The 18,968-nt window shown below is 51.0% G+C and overlaps 1 protein-coding gene across 1 annotated transcript; it reads left to right on the forward strand.

Annotated features, from left to right (window-relative positions):
• Positions 1 to 7,245: 7,245 nt before the first annotated feature.
• Positions 7,246 to 17,456, forward strand: LOC139275674 (small integral membrane protein 35-like). Its single transcript, XM_070892841.1, has 5 exons — positions 7,246 to 7,340; positions 10,541 to 10,642; positions 11,929 to 12,042; positions 14,332 to 14,365; positions 17,300 to 17,456. Exons 1-5 carry the CDS (start codon positions 7,337 to 7,339, stop codon positions 17,454 to 17,456), a joined length of 411 nt encoding a protein of 136 aa, XP_070748942.1. The 5' UTR covers positions 7,246 to 7,336.
• The last annotated feature ends 1,512 nt before the right edge of the window (positions 17,457 to 18,968 follow it).

Raw genomic sequence — 18,968 nt, forward strand, 5'->3', positions numbered from 1 at the left:
GGGGAAGAAAGACGGGCAGCAAAGGGAGGGAGAGAGATGGACCGACAAAGAGAAGCACAGACAGAGGCCAATGGAGAGAGAGAAGGAGGGAGAAATGATACTTAAAGGATTGACAGTGGATGGGCAATGGCAGACATTTAGGGACCGCATGGATGAACTACAACAATTGTACATCCCTGTCTGGCGTAAAAATAAAAAAGGGAAGGTGGCTCAACCGTGGCTATCAAGGGAAATCAGGGATAGTATTAAAGCCAAGGAAGTGGCATACAAATTGGCCAGAAATAGCAGCGAACCTGGGGACTGGGAGAAATTTAGAACTCAGCAGAGGAGGACAAAGGATTTGATTAGGGCAGGGAAAATAGAGTACCAGAGGAAGCTTGCAGGGAACATTAAGACGGATTGCAAAAGCTTCTATAGATATGTAAAGAGAAAAAGGTTAGTAAAGATAAACGTAGGTCCCCTGCAGTCAGAAAATCAGGGGAAGTCATAACGGGGAACAAAGAAATGGCAGACCAATTGAACAAGTACTTTGGTTCGGTATTCACTAAGGAGGACACAAGCAACCTTCCGGATATAAAAGGGGTCAGAGGGTCTAGTAAGAAGGAGGAACTGAGGGAAATCCTTATTAGTCGGGAAATTGTGTTGGGGAAATTGATTGGATTGAAGGCCGATAAATCCCCAGGGCCTGATGGACTGCATTCCAGAGTATTTAAGGAGGTGGCCTTGGAAATGCATTGACAGTCATTTTCCAACATTCCATAGACTCTGGATCAGTTCTTATGGAGTGGAGGGTAGCCAATGTAACCCCACTTTTTAAAAAAGGAGGGAGAGAGAAAACAGAGAATTATAGACCGGTCAGCCTGACCTCAGTAGTGGGTAAAATGATGGAATCAATTATTAAGGATGTCATAGCAGCGCATTTGGAAAGACATGATAGGTCCAAGTCAGCAAGGATTTGTGAAAGGGAAATCATGCTTGACAAATCTTCTGGAATTTTTTGAGGATGTTTCCAGTAGAGTGGACAAGGAGAACCAGTTGATGTGATGTATTTGGATTTTCAGAAGGCTTTCACAAGATCCCACACAAGAGATTAATGTGCAAAGTTAAAGCACATGGGATTGGGGGTAGTGTGCTGACGTGGATTGAGAACTGGTTGGCAGACAGGAAGCAAAGAGTAGGAGTAAATGGGTACTTTTCAAAACAGCAGGCAGTGACTAGTGGGGTACCGCAAGGTTCTGTGCTGGGGCCCCAGCTGTTTACATTGTACATTAATGACTTAGATGAGGGGATTAAATGTAGTATCTCCAAATTTGCGGATGACACTAAGTTGGGTGGCAGTGTGAAGTGCGAGGAGGATGCTATGAGGCTGCAGAGTGACTTGGATAGGTTAGATGAATGGGCAAATGCATGGCAGATGAAGTATAATGTGGATAAATGTGAGGTTATCCACTTTGGTGGTAAAAACAGAGAGACAGACTATGATCTGAATGGTGACAGATTAGCAAAAGTGGAGGTGCAACGAGACCTGGGTGTCATGGTACATCAGTCATTGAAGGTTGGCATGCAGGTACAGCAGGCGGTTAAGAAAGCAAATGGCATGTTGGCCTTCATAGCGAGGGGATTTGAGTACAGGGGCAGGGAGGTGTTGCTACAGTAGTATAGGGCCTTGGTGAGGCCACACCTGGAGTATTGTGTACAGTTTTGGTCTCCTAACTTGAGGAAGGACATTCTTGCTATTGATGGAGTGCAGCGAAGGTTCACCAGACTGATTCCCGGGATGGTGGGACTGACCTATCAAGAAAGACTGGATCAACTGGGTTTGCATTCACTAGAGTTCAGAAGAATGAGAGGGGATCTCATAGAAACGTTTAAAATTCTGACGGGTTTAGACAGGTTAGATGCAGGAAGAATGTTCCCAATGTTGGGGAAGTCCAGAACCAGGGGTCACAATCTAAGGATAAGAGGTAAGCCATTTAGGACCGAGATGAGGAGAAACTTCTTCACCCAGAGAGTGGAGAACCTGTGGAATTCTCTACCACAGAAAGTTGTTGCGGCCAATTCACTAAATATATTCAAAAAGGAGTTAGATGTAGTCCTTACTACTAGGGGGATCAAAGGGTATGGCGAGAAAGCAGGAATGGGGTACTGAAGTTGCATGTTCAGCCATGAACTCATTGAATGGTGGTGCTGGCTCGAAGGGCCGAATGGCCTACTCCTGCACCTATTTTCTATGTTTCTATGTTTCTAAAGGACAGAAGGACACATGGACGAGAGAAAGACTAAACACATTGAATCAGAGGGATGTGCAGACTAACAATGGAGGGCAGAAGCAAAAGAGAGGAGATGGTGGGGGATTGGGTTCGCTGGGCTCTGCCAGTGCGCTCCCCTCTAACCCTACGCTGACCCTGAACAGTTGCAGCTCATCCTCAGGTTATTAATGGTGTCTCCATCTTCCAGTGAGATCCATCTCGGTGCCCAGCAAACACCACCACCCTCTAGTGTTCAGTCGTGTCATTGTGGCAGGGCAGGCCAGTGGGACATGTCAGAATCTGGTCCAGCCCCTCAACGCTACCAGGTGGCTCCTGACTGCTAGCTCCCTGCTGGAGAGTGTGTGTGTGTGGACAACAGCTGAGGGGCGGGGGGGGGGGGGTGACAGGAGACGAGGGGAGGACAGGAGAGGAAGGGTGAGGGGAGAGAGGAGAAGAGAGGGGAGGCGAAGGGAGAGAGGGTTAGGGTTGGAGGGGAGGAGAGTGGGAGGGGAGGGGAAAGGGGGAAGGGAGATGGGGGGGAAGGGGAAGGGAGAGGAGGGGGAGGAGGGGAGCGGGAAGGGAGAGGGAGGGAGGGAGGAGGGGGGAAGGGAGATGAGGGGAGGGGAGCGTTACAACATTGTCACTGTGGGTTTAGATTAGTCAATGGCGCCGGGTCGTTCTGTCCTGTATGGGTCAGTGCCACCCACTGGGTGAGGATGGTCATGCTGCTCTTCTGTCACCGCTCTTTGACCTTTCAATGTAATTGGCCGGGCCACCTGGGTGCACCCCATTATTGCATCCCCAGCACAGCCCATGAATCCAACTCAACGACCTGTACCATCCTGAGCTAATGGTGCAGCCAGGCCCCGGGACACCCTCTCAGCTACAACACATCGGCCAAGCAACCTGCCTGCAGCCCCCACGGGGCTAACCCTTTCATGGACCCCCAGCTCTCGCATTCATTCGATTTTAACTATTACAGGGCAAAGTTTGGGATAAGGGCAGGAACGAGGGTGGGAGAGGGTTAGGGGCTGGGTAGGTAAGGGGCAAGTATGGGATTGGGCAGGAATGGGGCAGGAAATGGGAGGGGGTTAGGGGCAGGGCTGGGGCAGGAGATGGAAGGGGGTTAGGGGCAGGAGATTGGAGGGGGTTAGGGACAGGAGATGGGAGGGGGTTAGGGGCAGGAGATGGGAGGGGGTTAGGGGCAGGAGATGGGAGGGGGTTAGGGGCAGGAGATAGGAGGGGTTAGGGACAGGAGATGAGAGGGGGTTAGGGGAGAGAGCAGGGTGATGTTAGAGGCAGTGTTTGGGCAGGGGATGAGAACAGGAATAGAATGGATTAATAACTATTACGAATATTAATAACTCATTTGACTATTAATAACAAATAACATTAATTCTTTCACGTTTATAAATAAAGATTAGTGGAAAAATCAGGTATATTTATTTTCAAAGATGGACGTTTCCCATACATTCCTCAAATGCCGGAGAGTGAATCGGACACAGACTGTTCACCGTGAGCTGGACACGGAACCACAGCAGGCAGAAAACACCGTCACCGTTAGCACCTGGGACCAAGCACAGAAACACGGCAATCAGCATCACCAGTGTGTAATAACCAATCAGTTCATCTGGGGAGTTAGCAATCAATGAAGATTAAATGTCGATCAGATTCCAGCCTGTAACTCACTCCCGGGTAGCTGTTATTCTATATATAAACCCCCCGAACCCCTCGATTAGATTCCGGCCTGCATCTCCCGGGTATTTATTATTAACTTTGTTATGTTCTTAGAATTCTGATTTAAACTGTGGAGAGGAACATTAAAAGTATTTGCCGAATTATTGTATGGACCTTAGTCTGAGTCTGAATGCAAAATTATCATTGCGTTTGATAAGGAAATGAATATACAACATCCCCCTGGTATTTCTGTTGTTGGTCCTCTTTAACCGTTTGAGCATAAAAACGTAAGAATTCGGAGCAGGAGTCGGCCATTCAGCCCCTCGAGCCTGCTCCGCCATTCAATAAGATCATGGCTGATCTTCGACCTCAACTCCACTTTCTGCCCCAATCCCCATATCCCTTAATTCCCTCAATATCCAAAAATCTATCGATCTCTGTCTTGAATATACTCAACGACTGAGCCTCCACAGCCCTCTGGGGTAGAGAATTCCCAAGACTCGCCACCCTCTGAGTGAAGAAGTTTCTCCTCAGCTCAGTCCTAAATGGCCGACCCCTTATCCTGAGACTGTGACCCCTGGTTCTAGACTCCCCAGCCCGGGGGGAAACATCCTCCCTGCATCTACCTTGTCAAACCCTGGTGTGTCTCTTTGTTCTTGCTGTGCTTGGTGGTCAGTCTGTCGACAGTCCTGCCATTGTCCATCGCCCCCCCACCTTGGCTCGGATATCATTTCAATGGCCCGGAATTTGCGGTCCGGATGACAGCGAACTGGCAGCGCTTGCCATAACTCCGCCTTTGGAACTGAGCGCAGCTTCGGGATTTGGGGCATGAGCGGAATCCCGACGTGGTCGGACATTCATTGTTCCTCCACAGAAACATCTTTATTTCAGGTTTGCCTTTTCCCCAGGTGCGAGACCCCAATCTTTGTTAGCCTCCCGCTAACTATTTGTGAACGTTTTAGAATTTTAAAGAGCTTACCTGCTTCGCTGTCGGTGAGAATTCTGCCTTTTGATTGGCTGCTCCGACACTTGACAGCATGGCAGCTCGCGCTGGGGACCCCACTAAACCCAGTTGATTTGAATTGAACGTCAGAACACCCAAAGTTCCCGAGGTGAAGATCACAAGATTCTTGTGTGAAGGTTACTCGGGGGCCAGAGGCGGACGCCTTTGTTTCACCCCTGGCCGCACATTCCGGGCTCATGTGTTTAATCAGCTTACGCTGTTAATGAGTGAGTTTCGTTCCCGCTGAGTGAGACTGGCCACTTATGTTGAAAGGGTTAACAGGACCCTCAGGCCTCGGTGACTTAGTGCTTGGGAAGTGTCAGCCATGGCTCAGTGGGCAGCACCCTCGCCTCTGAGTCAGAAGGTTGTTGGTTCAACTCCAACTCCAGGAACTTGAGCAAATAAATCCAGGGTGACACTCCCAGTGCAGTACTGAGGGAGCTCTGCCACACTGTTGGAGGGGCAGTAGTGAGAGAGCACTCCACTGTCGGAGGGGCAGTTCTAAGGGAGTGCTGTACTGTCGGAGGGGCAGTACTGAGGGAGTGACACACTGTTGGAGGGGCAGTACTGAGGGAGTGCCGCACTGTCGGAGGGACAATATTGAGGGACGCTGCATTCTCGGAGGGGCAGTATTGAGGGAGTGACACACTGTTGGAGGGGCAGTATTGAGGGAGCGCCACACTGTTGGAGGGGCAGTACTGAGGGAGCTCCGCATTGTCGGAGGGACAGTACTGAGGGAGCATTGCACTGTTGGAGGGGCAGTACTGAGGGAGCGATGCACTTGCGGAGTTGCAGTACTGAGGGAGCGGCGCACTATCGGAGGTGCCGTCTTTCGGATGTGACGCTAAACTGAGGCCCTGTCTGTTCTCTCAGGTGGACGTAAAAGATCCCATGGCACTATTTCGCAGGGGAGTTATCCCCGGTGTCTGGTCAATATCACATAACAAAAAACAGATTATCTGGTCATTATCACATTGCTGTGTGTGGGAGCTTGCTGTGCGCAAATTGGCTGCTGCGTTTCCTACATTACAAACAGTGACTACACTCCAAAAAAAGTACTATGTTGGCTGCAAAGTGCTTTGAGACATCCGGTAATCGTGAAAGGCACTATATAAATGCAAGTCTTTCTTTTTTTGTATAACCCAGGGCAGTTGGCCAGCACCCTGGGGTCAGATCAGGATTAACTTAGATGCCTGAGCAATGATGCAGCATTAATATATTCCACCGCTGAAACCCAGAAGTAAAAGCAGGAACTTGGGTCTGTGCCCATCGCAGACGTTTCAGGATTACGTTCCTGTTGACACGATCATTCCAGATCAGGGAGGCCATTCGGCCCATCTTCATCCATTCATCCTGGGAAATGCTAACATTCTCTCATTGCAGCTTCCAATTGTCTGACGTGATTCACAGGATTTATTTTTGCCAGCTCTGCTCTATCAGGAAGTTTATTCCCAAGTCGTTCACTTTCCGTGTGAAGAACTTTCTGATATCTGTCTTAAAATTACTCTTTATTAGTTTGAACCGATGCCTCCTACTTCTACTCCCCCAGTTTAATTTGAAGTAATATTCAGGGTTAATTTTCTCTGTGCCATTTAAAGAAAGACTTGCATTTATATAATGCTTTACATCACCTCAGACTGTCCCAGATCGGTGTATAGACAATTGAGTACCTTTGAAAGGGAGGGGAGAGGAGAAGAGGGAAGGGAAGGGAGGAGGGGTGAGGGACGAGGAGGGGTGAGGGACGGGAAGGGGTGGGGGGGGAAGGAGGGGTGAGGGAAGGGAAGGGATGAGGGAAGGGAAGGAGGGGTGAGGGAAGGGAAGGGATGAGGGAAGGGAAGGAGGGGTGAGGGAAGGGAAGGGATGAGGGAAGGGAAGGAGGGGTGAGGGAAGGGAAGGAGGTTTGAGGGACGGGAAGGGGTGGGGGGAGGGGAGAAGGGAAGGGGGAGGATCGGGGGGTAAGAGGAGGAGGGGAGAGGTGGTGGGGGGAGGGGAGGGTGGAAGGGAAGGGGAGCGAGGAGGGGAGGAGAGAAGAAGGAGAGGGGAGGCAGAGGATGCGGGGAGGGAGAGGATGGGAGGGGAAGGGAAGGGAAGGGGAGGACAGAGTGGGAGGGATGGGAGGAGGGAAGGGAATTGGAGAGGATGGGGGGGAGGGGGAGGAGAGGAGGAAACAGAAGTGGAGGGAAGGGAAAAGAAGGGGTGGGTGGGAGGGGAGGAGAGTGACTAGGGAGAGTTTGATGTTGACTTAAGGTTTGCCCTAATTTTGTCTCTGCTCACCTGATCTCCCAGTTATTTGAGGCACTCGACTTGTCAGGAATCAGGACAAACCAGTTCTGTGGGAACCAGGGTTAATGGGAGTGCTGGATATCGACAGCAAGCCCAGCATTGGCCTAACGCTCTCGGGGAAGAGATGGGTAAGATCCAGGGTCACAGCACCCAGCTTTCATTTCAGATATCAAGGACTCATTTCAGGCGTTTAGGCCGAGTATATTCTTCCTGCGTTTCTTTTTAAGGTTTATGAGGTTGGGGAAACTGGCCCGCAGCACCAGGAAATAAAAGAGCTGTTAAACGTGCTTGTGAATTTATGTAATATGAGACAGTTGCTATCTCTGTGGCCTGTGTGACAATATTCACTGCTTTGCTTGGTTCTGTTTCTGATTAAAAACTCAGGGGCTTTTTTTAAGCTTTTAAAATGTCAGCTTGAGGGATAAATATCGGCCAGGACACTGGGGAGGAATCATAGAATCACAGAATGGTTACAGACTGGAAGGTCCGTGCCGACTCTCAGCTAGTCCCAATCCCCGCTCTTTCCTCGAAGCCCTGCACATTTTTTCCTTTGGATACTTATCCAACTCCTTTTTGAAAGATAAAATTGAGTCAGCCTCCACCACCAAGGGGATAAGGGGTTATGGGGAATGAGCAGGGAAGTGGAGCTATGTTCATGATCAGATCAGCCATGATCTTATTAAATGGCGGAGCAGGCTCGAGGGGCTGTATGGCCTACTCCTGCTCCTATTTCTTATGTTCTTATTATGTTCTTATGTTCACCCTCTCAGGCCGTGCATTCCAGATCCCAACCACTCGCTGCGTAAAACAGTTTTTTCTTACATCGCCTTTGGTTCTTCTGCCAATCACCTTAAATCTGTGTCCTCTGGTTCTCCACCCTTCCACCAATGGGAACAGTTTCTCTCTCTCTACTCTGTCCAGACCCCTCATGATTTTGAACACCTCGATCAAATCTCCTCTCAACCTTCTCTGCTTCAAGGAGAACAACCCCAGCTTCTCCAGTCTATCCACGTCACCGAAGTCCCTCATCTCTGGAATCATTCTCGTAAATCTTTTCTGCACCCTCTCTAAGACCTTCACATCCTTCCAGTAATAATGCGAAGGCATTAGCATTATTACTGGTGCAAGGAGCAGGCCGGTGCCTGAGAGCACCATCGGAGCAGGCCGGGGAGCGGAAGGAGCAGTGTGGCGGTGTACCACTCCAGGGAGCAGCACATGCTGGAGCAGGAGAGCAACGGTGAAAAGGGACGTTACCGAGGTCCAGGTCGCTGATTGGAGCGTGGGGAGGTACAGCAGGAGCGGCAAGGTCGGGGCGAAGGAGCGGCGAGAGATTGTAGAGGGACGTGATCGGGGCCCAGAAGAGGCGAGGGCCCAAGGGCAGCACGGGCCAGCCCACACTGCGATGTGAGCGCGCACTAGGTCCGTGCAGCAGAGCTGGTCTCCAGTCGTCTTGGATAACCCTTGCCACTGGACCAAGACCTCGCTCTGTCAAGCCCGTGTGGTGGCTGGTGTGCAACGGCCACCCCACGTTAAAAAAATCCACGCACAGGCATCTTCCACCCTTCAGGATTTCATTCAGGATCTGGAATATTAGCTCCTTCATTGAAACACCTGTAAACTTTTTAACGTGGAAGCAAGTCATCCTCGACTCGAGGGACTGCCTATGATAATGATGGCATCCTTCCTAAAGTATGGTGCCCAGAATTGGATACAGAACTCTAGTTGGGGCCAAACCAGTGTTTGATACAGGTTCATCATCATTTCCACACTTTTGTACTCTATGCCTCTATTTATGAAGCCCAGGATCCCATAAGCTTTTTTAACCGCTTTCTCAACCTGCCCTGCCACCTTCAATGATTTGTGCACACATATCCCCGGGTCTCTCTGTTCATGCACCCCCTTTAGGATTGTACCCTTTAGTTTATATTGCCTCTCCTCATTTATTCTACCAAAATGTATCACTTCACACTTTTCTGCGTTAAATTCCATCTGCCACATGCCCGCCCATTTCACCAGTCTGTCTGTGTCTTCCTGAAGTCTATCCCTCTCCTCCTCACTGTTCACTACACTTCCAAGTTTTGTGACATCTGCAGATTTTGAAATTGTGCCCTGTACACCCACATCCAAGTCATTACTATATATCAAGAAAAGCAGTGGTCCCAGTACCGACCCCTGGGGAACACCACTGTCTACCTTCCTCCAGTCCGAAAAACAACCGTTCACCACTACTTTCTGTTTCCTGTCACTGAGCCAATCCCGTATCCATGCTGCCACTGGCCCTTTTATTCCATGGGCTTCAACTTTGCTGGCAAGCCTATTATGTGGCACTTTGTCAAACACCTTTTGTTAATCCCTCATCTGTTACCACATCAAAAAACTCAATCATGTTGGTTAAACATGATTTGCCTTTAACAAATCCATGCTGGCTTTCCTTCAATAATCCACACCCATCCAAGTGATTGCTAATTTTGTCCCTGATCACTGTTACTAAAAGCTTCCCCACTACCGAGGTTAAGCTGATTGGCCTGTAGTTGCTGGGTTTATTTTTACACCCTTTTTTGAACATTTGCAATTCTCCAGCCCTCTGGCACCAGCCCTGTATCTAAGGAGCATTGGAATATTATGGCCAGTACCTCCGCGATTTCCGCCCTCAATTCCCTCTGCATCCTGGGATGCTTCCCACCTGGTCCTGGTGATTTATTTATTTTAAGTGCATCCAACCTTTCTAATACCTCTTCTTTATCAATATAGTGTCTCCACTAACTCCTCCTTCACTAGTCTATTGCAGCATCTTCTTCCTTGGTGAAGACAGATGCAAAATACTCGTTTAGTTCCTCAGCCATACTCTCTGCCTCCATGCATAGATCTCTATTTTGGTCCCTAATTGGCCCCACCCCTCCTCTTATTATTCTTTCACTAGAGCAAGACACCCCTGCTCTTCTTCGAAATAGTGTCATGGGATCTTTTACACCCACCTGAGAGAGCAGACAGGGCCTCGGTTTAACGTCTCATCCGAAAGACAGCACCTCTGACAGTGCGGCGCTCCCTCAGTATTGCACCAGGAGTGCTAGACTAGATTTTTGTGCTCAAGCGTCTGGAGTGGGGCTTGAAACCCACGACCTTCTGACTCAGAGGCGTGAGAGTGCTGCCCACTGAGCCATGGCTGACACCAATGGAGAGGGGCGATGGGTGAAACACTGTCCTCGCTCCGCGCACTGTACCCTGGTGTCCACTCGCGTGGTGACAGCGGCTCTCTGTGAACCGTAGCTCTGTGCCGAACAGGTCTCCCACCGTAAGCCGAGCTAATCTCTGCCTCTTCTGTTTTCAGATAATCCACACGAGGAACAGACGACAATCACTCCCCTCGGTGAAGTCCTGCCACGCATCCAGAGACAGATTGCATTTGGGAATAACACAGGGACAGAGGGCGGTAAGGGGAGATGCATTCCATTCATTACTAAATAACATGTGACCAGAACATTTCATCAACACTTGGAATTAACAGTAAAAGAAAGAAAGGCTTGCATTTATATAGCGCCTTTCATGACTTCAGGACGCACCAAAGTGCTTTATAGCATTGCAGCCAATGAAGTACTTTTGGAGTGTAGTCACTGTTGTAATGTGTGGATCGCGGCAACCAATTTGCGCACAGCAAGCTCCCACAAACAGCAATGTGATAATGACCATATCTATATATTTTTAAAATTCATTCATGGGGCGTGAGCATCACTGACAAAGGCGGCATTAATAGTCCATCCCTAATTGCCCTTGAAAGTGGTGGTGAGCGCCTTCTTGAATACAACTGAGTGGCTCGCTGGGCCATTTCAGAGGGCAGTTAAGAGTCAACCACATTGCTGTGGGTCTGGAGTCACATGTAGGTCCAGACCAACAGCAGCAACTTGTATTTATATAGCGCCTTTAACATAGTGAAACGTCCCATGGCGCTTCACAGGAGCGTTATGGAATAAAAATTTGACACTGAGCTGCATAAGTAGAAATTAGTGCAGTGAACAAAAGCTTGGTCAAAGAGGTAGGTTTTAAAGAATGTCTTGAAGGAGGAGAGAGAGGTAGAGAGGCGGAGAGGTTTAGGGAGCGAGTTCCAGAGCTTGGGGGCCCAGGCAACAGAAGGCACAGCTACCAATGGTGGAGCGATTATAATCAGGAATGCTCAGGAGGGTAGAATTAGAGGAGTGCAGACATCTCAGGGCGGGTAAGGGGGACATTGTGGGACTGGAGGAGATTTCAGAGATGGGGAGGGGAGAGGCCATGGAGGGATTTATAAACAAGGAAGAGAATTTTGAAAACGAGGCGTTGCTTAATTGGGAGCTAATGTAGGTCAGCGAGCACAGGCGGTGATGGGTGAGCGGGACTTGGTGCGAGTTAGGACACGGGGCAGCCGAGTTTTGGATTACCTGGACATTAGTGAACCAGATCGGTTTTTACGACAATCCTATAATTTCATGTTCACCATTACTAGCTTTTTGTTCCAGATTTATTTAATTAAATTTAAATTCCCGAGCTGCCATTCCCCAGGTGGGATCATGTCTCTGGAACGTTAGTCCAGGCATCTAATTACTAGTCCAGTAACATAACCACTACGCCACTGTACCCCCAAATCAATTTGACAGAGCCAATAGTTAAACAGAAGTTGCGGTGAGCAGTGAGCACTGCTGGGAGGTTGCTGGGATCCTGCTGACTGTCTCTGTCCGTGTCTAGGTAGCAATGTAAACACCCGAGGGATTATCATCGCCATCTGTCTGCTGCTCCTGGCCATCGCCATGCTGACCATCCTCTTCGTCCAGTACCGCAGGCACGGACGCTGCTTTCAGAGTAAGTGCACTGGCGACGGCTCACTAAATACACGGACTATTCATCCCACAATCAGTCCTGCATCGCAGGGTTTAGGGTTAGTGAATAGGGTTAGAATTTATGGTTAGGGTTAAGGGTTGGGTCGAGGTGCTTAGGGTTACCCACTAACCCTAAACCCAACCCCTAAGCCGAAGTGTGTGAGGGTGCGTGTGAGGGTGTGTGTGTGAGGGTGTGTGTGTGAGGGTGTGAGGGTGTGTGTGTGAGGGTGTGTGTGTGTGTGTGTGTGTGTGTGTGAGAGTGTGTGTCAGCGTGTGAAGGGTGTGCATGTGAGGGTGTGTGAGAATGTGTGTGAGGGTGTGAGAGTGTGTGTGTGTGTGTCAGGGTGTGTTTCAGGATGTGAGGGTGTGTAGGTGTGTGTGTGTGAGGGTGTGTGTGAGGGTGTGTGTGTGTGTGAGGATGTGTGTGAGGTTGTGTGTGAGGGTGTGGGTGTGTGTGTGAGGGTGTGTGTGAGATTGTGTGTGAGTGTATGAGGGGGTGTGGGTGTGTGTGAGGGTGTGTGTGAGGGTGTGTGTGAGGATGTGTGTGAGGGCGTGTGTGTGAGGGTGTGGGTGTGTGTGTGTGAGGGTGTACGTGAGGGTGTGTGTGAGAATGTGTGTGAAGGTGTGGGTGTGTGGGTGAGGGTGTATGTGAGGGTGTGTGTGAGGGTGTGGGTGTGTGTGAGGGTGTGTGTGAGTGTGTGTGTGAGGGTGTGGGTATGTGGGTGAGGGTGTATGTGAGGGTGTGTATGAGAATGTGTGTGAGGGTGTGGGTATGTGGGTGAGGGTGTGTGAGGGTGTGTGTGAGGGTGAGGATGTGTGTGAGGGTGTGGGTGTGTGTGAGGGTGTGTGTGAGGGTGTGGGTGTGTGTGAGGGTGTATGTGAGTATGTGTGTGAGGGTGTGTGTGAGGGTGTGGGTGTGTGTGAGGGTGTGTGTGAGGGTGAGGGTGTGTGTGAGGGTGTGTGTGAGGGTGTGGGTATGTGGGTGAGGGTGTATGTGAGGGTGTGTGTGAGGGTGTGTGTGAGGGTGAGGGTGTGTGTGAGGGTGTGTGTGTGGGTGTGTGTGAGGGTGTGTGTGTGTGTGAGGGTGTGTGTGAGGATGTGTGTGAGGGCGTGTGTGTGAGGGTGTGGGTGTGTGTGTGTGAGGGTGTATGTGAGGGTGTGTGTGAGAATGTGTGTGAGGGTGTGGGTGTGTGGGTGAGGGTGTGTGTGAGGGTGTGTGTGAGGGTGTGTGTGAGGGTGTGTGTGTGTGTGAGGGTGTGTGTGAGGGTGAGGGTGTGTGTGTGGGTGTGTGTGAGGGTGTGTGTGAGTATGTGTGTGAGGGTGTGTGTGAGGGTGTGGGTGAGTGTGTGTGTGAGGGTGTGTGTGAGGGTGTGGGTGTGTGGGTGAGGGTGTGTGTGAGGGTGTGTGTGAGGGTGTGTGTGTGAGGGTGTGGGTGTGTGTGAGGGTGTGTGTGTGGGTGTGTGTGAGGGTGTGTGTGAGGGTGTGGGTGTGGGTGAGGGTGTGTGTGAGTGTGTGTGTGAGGGTGTGTGTGAGGGTGTGGGTGTGTGTGAGGGTGTGTGTGGGGGTGTGTGTGAGTGTGTGTGAGGGTGTGGGTGTGGGTGAGGGTGTGTGTGATGGTGTGTGTGAGGGTGTGTGTGAGGGTGTGGGTGTGTGTGAGGGTGTGTGTGTGGGTGTGTGTGAGGGTGTGTGTGAGGGTGTGTGTGAGGGCATGTATGTGAGGGTGTGGGTGTGTGTGTGTGAGGGTGTATGTGAGGGTGTGTGTGAGAATGTGTGTGAGGGTGTGGGTGTGTGGGTGAGGGTGTGTGTGAGGGTGTGTGTGAGGGTGTGTGTGAGGGTGTGGGTGTGTGGGTGAGGGTGTGTGTGAGGGTGTGTGTGAGGGTGTGTGTGAGGGTGTGGGTGTGTGTGAGGGTGTGTGTGAGTGTGTGTGTGTGTGGGTGTGTGTGAGGGTGTGTGTGAGGGTGAGGGTGTGTGTGGGTGTGTGTGTGTGGGTGTGTGTGAGGGTGTGTGTGAGTGTGTGTGTGAGGGTGTGTGTGAGGGTGAGGATGTGTGTGAGGGTGTGGGTGTGTGGGTGTGTGTGTGTGTGGGTGTGTGTGTGGGTGTGTGTGAGGGTGTGTGTGAGTGTGTGTGTGAGGGTGTGTGTGAGGGTGAGGATGTGTGTGAGGGTGTGTGTGAGTGTGTGTGTGAGGGTGTGTGCCCCTGTGGGGCTTGCGATTGTCTTGTTGCAGTGGGGTGCTGATCTTTACTAACGCTGTTGCTTTCTCTACATTCCCAGAACCCAGGCTGATGTTCGGTCGGAACGTTCTCAGGTACGGTTCACAATCTGTGCTGGCAGGTCACTGAGTCCGCTCACTGGCTGCTCAGCTGGTCAAGGCCGTGAGTTGCCGGCTCACACGGAGCAGGATCACCTTGAGCCACCCTCTGCTCTGTCAGCTGCTCCAGCCATGACATATATTTGGTGATGTCATTGGCAGAGGAGAGTTACAGTAGGTGACATCACTACTGCAGGATTATTGACCAATGATCTGCAACTAGATCATCAGCAAATGCTCCATTATAAAATAAATCAGATATTTTAACAATGTACGCGACTGCACAGGTAAGGAAGGGTCCAGCAGGGATTCCAGGTTAACCCTCGCACTATCTCTTTGGCCACCTGAGGAAGAGAGTGTTCAAAGGTCAGGCCCTTAAATCTGGCACCAAGCTCACGGTCTACAGGGCTGCCGTGATACCCGTCCTCCTGTATGGCTCAGAAACATGGACCACGTACAGTAAGACACCTCAAATCGCTGGAAAAATACCACCAATGATGTCTCTGCAAGATCCTGCAAATCCCCTGGGAGGACAGATGCACCAACGTTAGCGTCCTCGTTCAGGCCAACATCCCCAGCATCAAAGCACTGACCACACTCGACCAGCTCCGTTGGGCAGGCCACATTGTTCACATGCCCGACACAAGACTCCCAAAGAAAGCGCTCTACTCAGAACGCCTACACGGCAAGCAAGCCCCAGGTGGGCAGAGGAAATGTTTCAAGGGCATTTTCAAAAGCCTCCCTGATAAAATGCAACATCCCCACCTGGGAGTTCCTGGCCAAAGACCGCCCTAAGTGGAGGAAGAGCATCCGGGAGGGTGCTGAGCACCTCGAGTCTCATCGCCGAGAGCATGCAGAGAACAAGCGCAGGCAGCGGAAGGAGCGTGCAGCAAACCAGACTCCCACCCTTTCCTTCAACCACTGTCTGTCCCACCTGTGACAGAGACTGTAATTCCTGTATTGGACTGTTCAGTCACCTTGGAACTCACTTTTAGAAACATAGAAACATAGAAAATAGGTGCAGGAGTAGGCCATTCGGCCCTTCGAGCCTGCACCACTGTTCAATATGATCATGGCTGATCATGCAACTTCAGTATCCATTCCTGCTTTCTCTCCATACCCCTTGATCCCTTTAGCCGTAAGGGCCACAACTCACTCCCTTTTGAATATATCTAACGAACTGGCCTCAACAACTTTCTGCGGTAGAGAATTCCACAGGTTCACAATTCTCTGAGTGAAGAAGTTTCTCCTCAGCTCAGTCCTAAATGGCTTATCCCTTATCCTTAGACTGTGTCCCCTGGTTCTGGACTTCCCCAACATCGGGAACATTCTTCCTGCATCTAACCTGTCCAGTCCCGTCAGAATTTTATGTTTCTATGAGATTCCCTCTCATTCTTCTAAATTTCAGTCAATATAAGCCTAGCCGATCCAGTCTTTCTTCATATGACAGTCCTGCCATCCCGGGAATCAGTCTGGTGAACCTTTGCTGCACTCCCTCAATAGCAAAAATGTCCTTCCTCAGATTAGGAGACCAAAATTGTACACAATATTCAAGATGTGGCCTCACGAACGCCCTGTACAACTGCAATTTAGAGTGGAAGTCTTCCTCGATTTTGAGGGACTTCCTATGAATGAATGAATCTCCTGCAGCCTTACAACCCTCCATGATCTCAGCACTCCTCTAATTCTGGCCTCTTGCGCATCCCCAATTTTAATCGCTCCACCATTGGTGGCCGTGCCTTCAGCTGCCTGGGTTCTAAGCTGTGGAAAAAACCTCCCTAAACCTCCTCTCCTTTAAGACACTCCTTAAAACCTACATCTTTCACCAAGCTTTTAGCCTAATACCTCCTCACATGGCTCGGTGTCAAATTTTCTTTGATAACGCTCCTGTGAAGCCCCAAGGGCTGTTTTACACGTTAATGGCACTGTACAAATACAAGTTGTTGTTGTTGTCTGATATCAGCCAGGACAAGGTGGGCTTCGAGGCCCTGTGATGAGGGGTTGCTGGTGCTACTCACGATCCAGTGACCCTGGGCCGGAAGGGCCTGTGTGTCCACGTGTTGGGTGAGGACAGGATTGGGAACCGCTGTGTGTGCCCCCCATGGCTGAATAACCTCACTTAGCTTCCATGTGAAGACGGGCTACTTGGGCGCATTACGGGAAAGGGCCCTGGTGCCCAAGCCACCAAACCCCAGCGGGGAACAGGGCAGGAGGCGGACGGGGGTGTGCGAGGGGAGGAAAAGGGAAGATCGTGGGGCCGAAATTGCCCTTCCCGATAAGGCCACAGGACGCCTGAAAGCGGCAATCACAGGGCGGCGCGGAATGGCCGCCGACTCTCCGCGGAGGGGGCCGCCATTTTGTACATTGGCCTTCGTGAGTTTTGGAGCGGTGCCTGGGACCGCTACATCCGTTTTCCCACCGCGGCGTGCACGCACCGACCCCTTACCGACCGGCGGGGATCCCCTCGGGAAAAGGCCCCGGGGGAGCGGCCCCGCGGTAACCCGTCGGCGCACTCGGTGTGAAATGGCGGCGCGGCCAACCTTAAAGGGGGGGGGGGGGCGCACTGCCGTGGCCACCATGTTTTTTCTTGTCGCACGACTGCCGGGTCGGGCCGACAATTATGGCCACGGGTTCGGCCGGGCCGCCAACAGCCAGCCTGGCACCCCCTCTTGGGCACCGGTCCACTGGCCCGGCCGAAACCCTCCCTGGTGGCCCATTGGACCGAACTTAACAGTATGCAGAGCTCGCAGCGGCACTCCCCTTTAACTGAAGGGGAGAGACATTGTGACGCTACAGCGTGATGTCAGCACGTCCGCGTCGTGCTGACATCATCATGGGTTGTGGCGGGCGAAAACGTTTAGAAACGGAGAGTGCGCCCTGTTTCGGGCACAGGGCAATTCCTACCCCCTTAACTCCTGGATTATTCTGCAGAAACCTGAAATCAATACAGCTGGAGTTTGACCCGCCATTTACTGTCAGCGGGATGATGAACACTGCGGGAAATCGCAGCTCAGACCGGGCGTTCCAATATCGCAACATGAGGGCCCGAGACGAGGATTTCTACCCAAGCGTTGAAGAGCATCATTAAGAGGGGGGAACGAGAGAGGTGCAACAACATCATCGTCGTCGGGACCTCTGCGGTGGGGCGGGGGCGGGGCGGGGCGGGGGGCGGAAAGGAGAGACCTTTTCTGCTACTGTTTTATTTCCGTGGTGATGGGGGACCCCTACACTGGAACAGGAGTTTTTTTTGTAAGTTTGAAAAGTCCCAGGGGAATCTCGCCATCGCCGGGCGACTGGATCGGGCTACGGTCGAGCTCTGTGTGGCATTGGGCACGGGGTAGCCACATCACGTCCCAATACCAAACCCACCAGACATGCGGCAACCCAACGTCAGGAGCACAAAGCAGTGGCCTCTCAAATCGCTCAACTCATTCCAATAAAGACTCTTTTGTATTATAAAGAAAAGTAAGATCTGCCGAGCTGTGATTTTAAGGTCGTGTCCCCTTGTCCTAGATTCCCCACGCCAGTGGAAGAAGTTTCTCTCGGTCTACCCTGTCAATTCCTTTTAAAATCCTGAACAAAAACTCAATCAAATCACCCCTCAACCTTCTATATTCCAGGGAATACAAGCCTAGTTTATGTAATCCCACCTCATAATTTAACCCTCGGAGCCCAGGTAACAGTCTGGTGAATCTGTACTGCGCTCCTCCAAGGCCAATATATCCTTCCTAAGGTACGGAGCCCAGAACTGTACACGGTGCTCCAGGTGTGGTCTAACCAGCTCTTTGTATAGCTGCAGCAAAACTTTCTCCCCTTTATATTCTAGCCCTCTTTTTATAAAAAAAAGACTTGCATTTCTATAGCACCTTTCATCACCTCAGGATGTCCCAAAGAGCTTTACAGCCAATAACATACTTTTTTGGAGTGTAGTCAGTGTTGTAATGTTGGAGCTGCAGCAGCCAATTTACGCACAGCAAGCTCCCAAAAACAACACTGGGGTAATGGCCAGATAATCTATTTATGTTTTTGGTAATGTTGGTTGGGGGATAAATATTGGCTAGGACATCGGGGAGAACACCCCTGCTCTTCTTCAATATAGTGCCGTGGGATCTATTACGTGCACTAGAGAAAGAGAGAGAGAGGGGAAGACAGGGCCTCGGGTTAACGCGTCTATTAAAAAGACGGCACCTCTGACAGTGCAGCACTCCCTCAGTGTGCCTGCTTAGCTTGTGTGCTTAAATCCCTTATTCATTGGCTGTGGGAGAATAATGATCTCCACACACCCCCCTTCATGTTTCCACATCTTTCCCCGCACCACCCCCCCCCGCCCGCCCGCCCGCCCGCCCTGCTGCTCTGATGGAGCATGATTCCATGAATGGAGATCAGAGCCTACAAAGCCAGGTGGCGATATTGCGCAGTACTATGGGCTGTGCTCCTGGGTGTCAGACCAGCCTCACTGTGACCACTTCCCAAATCACTGGGATCGAACCAATTAAATGTTAGGGGTGGGCGATCAAGTTAATACCGCCACTGCTGGGAGACCCATCCCGCAAGCACAGTGGGATTTTGCAGCAACAATGGGCCACTCCACCAGGTAGCG

The sequence above is a fragment of the Pristiophorus japonicus genome, chromosome 11 (genome assembly GCF_044704955.1).
Source record: "Pristiophorus japonicus isolate sPriJap1 chromosome 11, sPriJap1.hap1, whole genome shotgun sequence".
Taxonomy (NCBI): Eukaryota; Metazoa; Chordata; class Chondrichthyes; family Pristiophoridae; genus Pristiophorus; species Pristiophorus japonicus.

Excerpts from the sequence above, each read along its gene's own strand:
- LOC139275674 (XM_070892841.1), top strand. Across the intron at positions 12,043-14,331 it reads GCACGGACGCTGCTTTCAGA|AACCCAGGCTGATGTTCGGT; the intron begins GTAAGTGCACTG and ends CTACATTCCCAG. Across the intron at positions 14,366-17,299 it reads TTCGGTCGGAACGTTCTCAG|AAACCTGAAATCAATACAGC; the intron begins GTACGGTTCACA and ends ATTATTCTGCAG.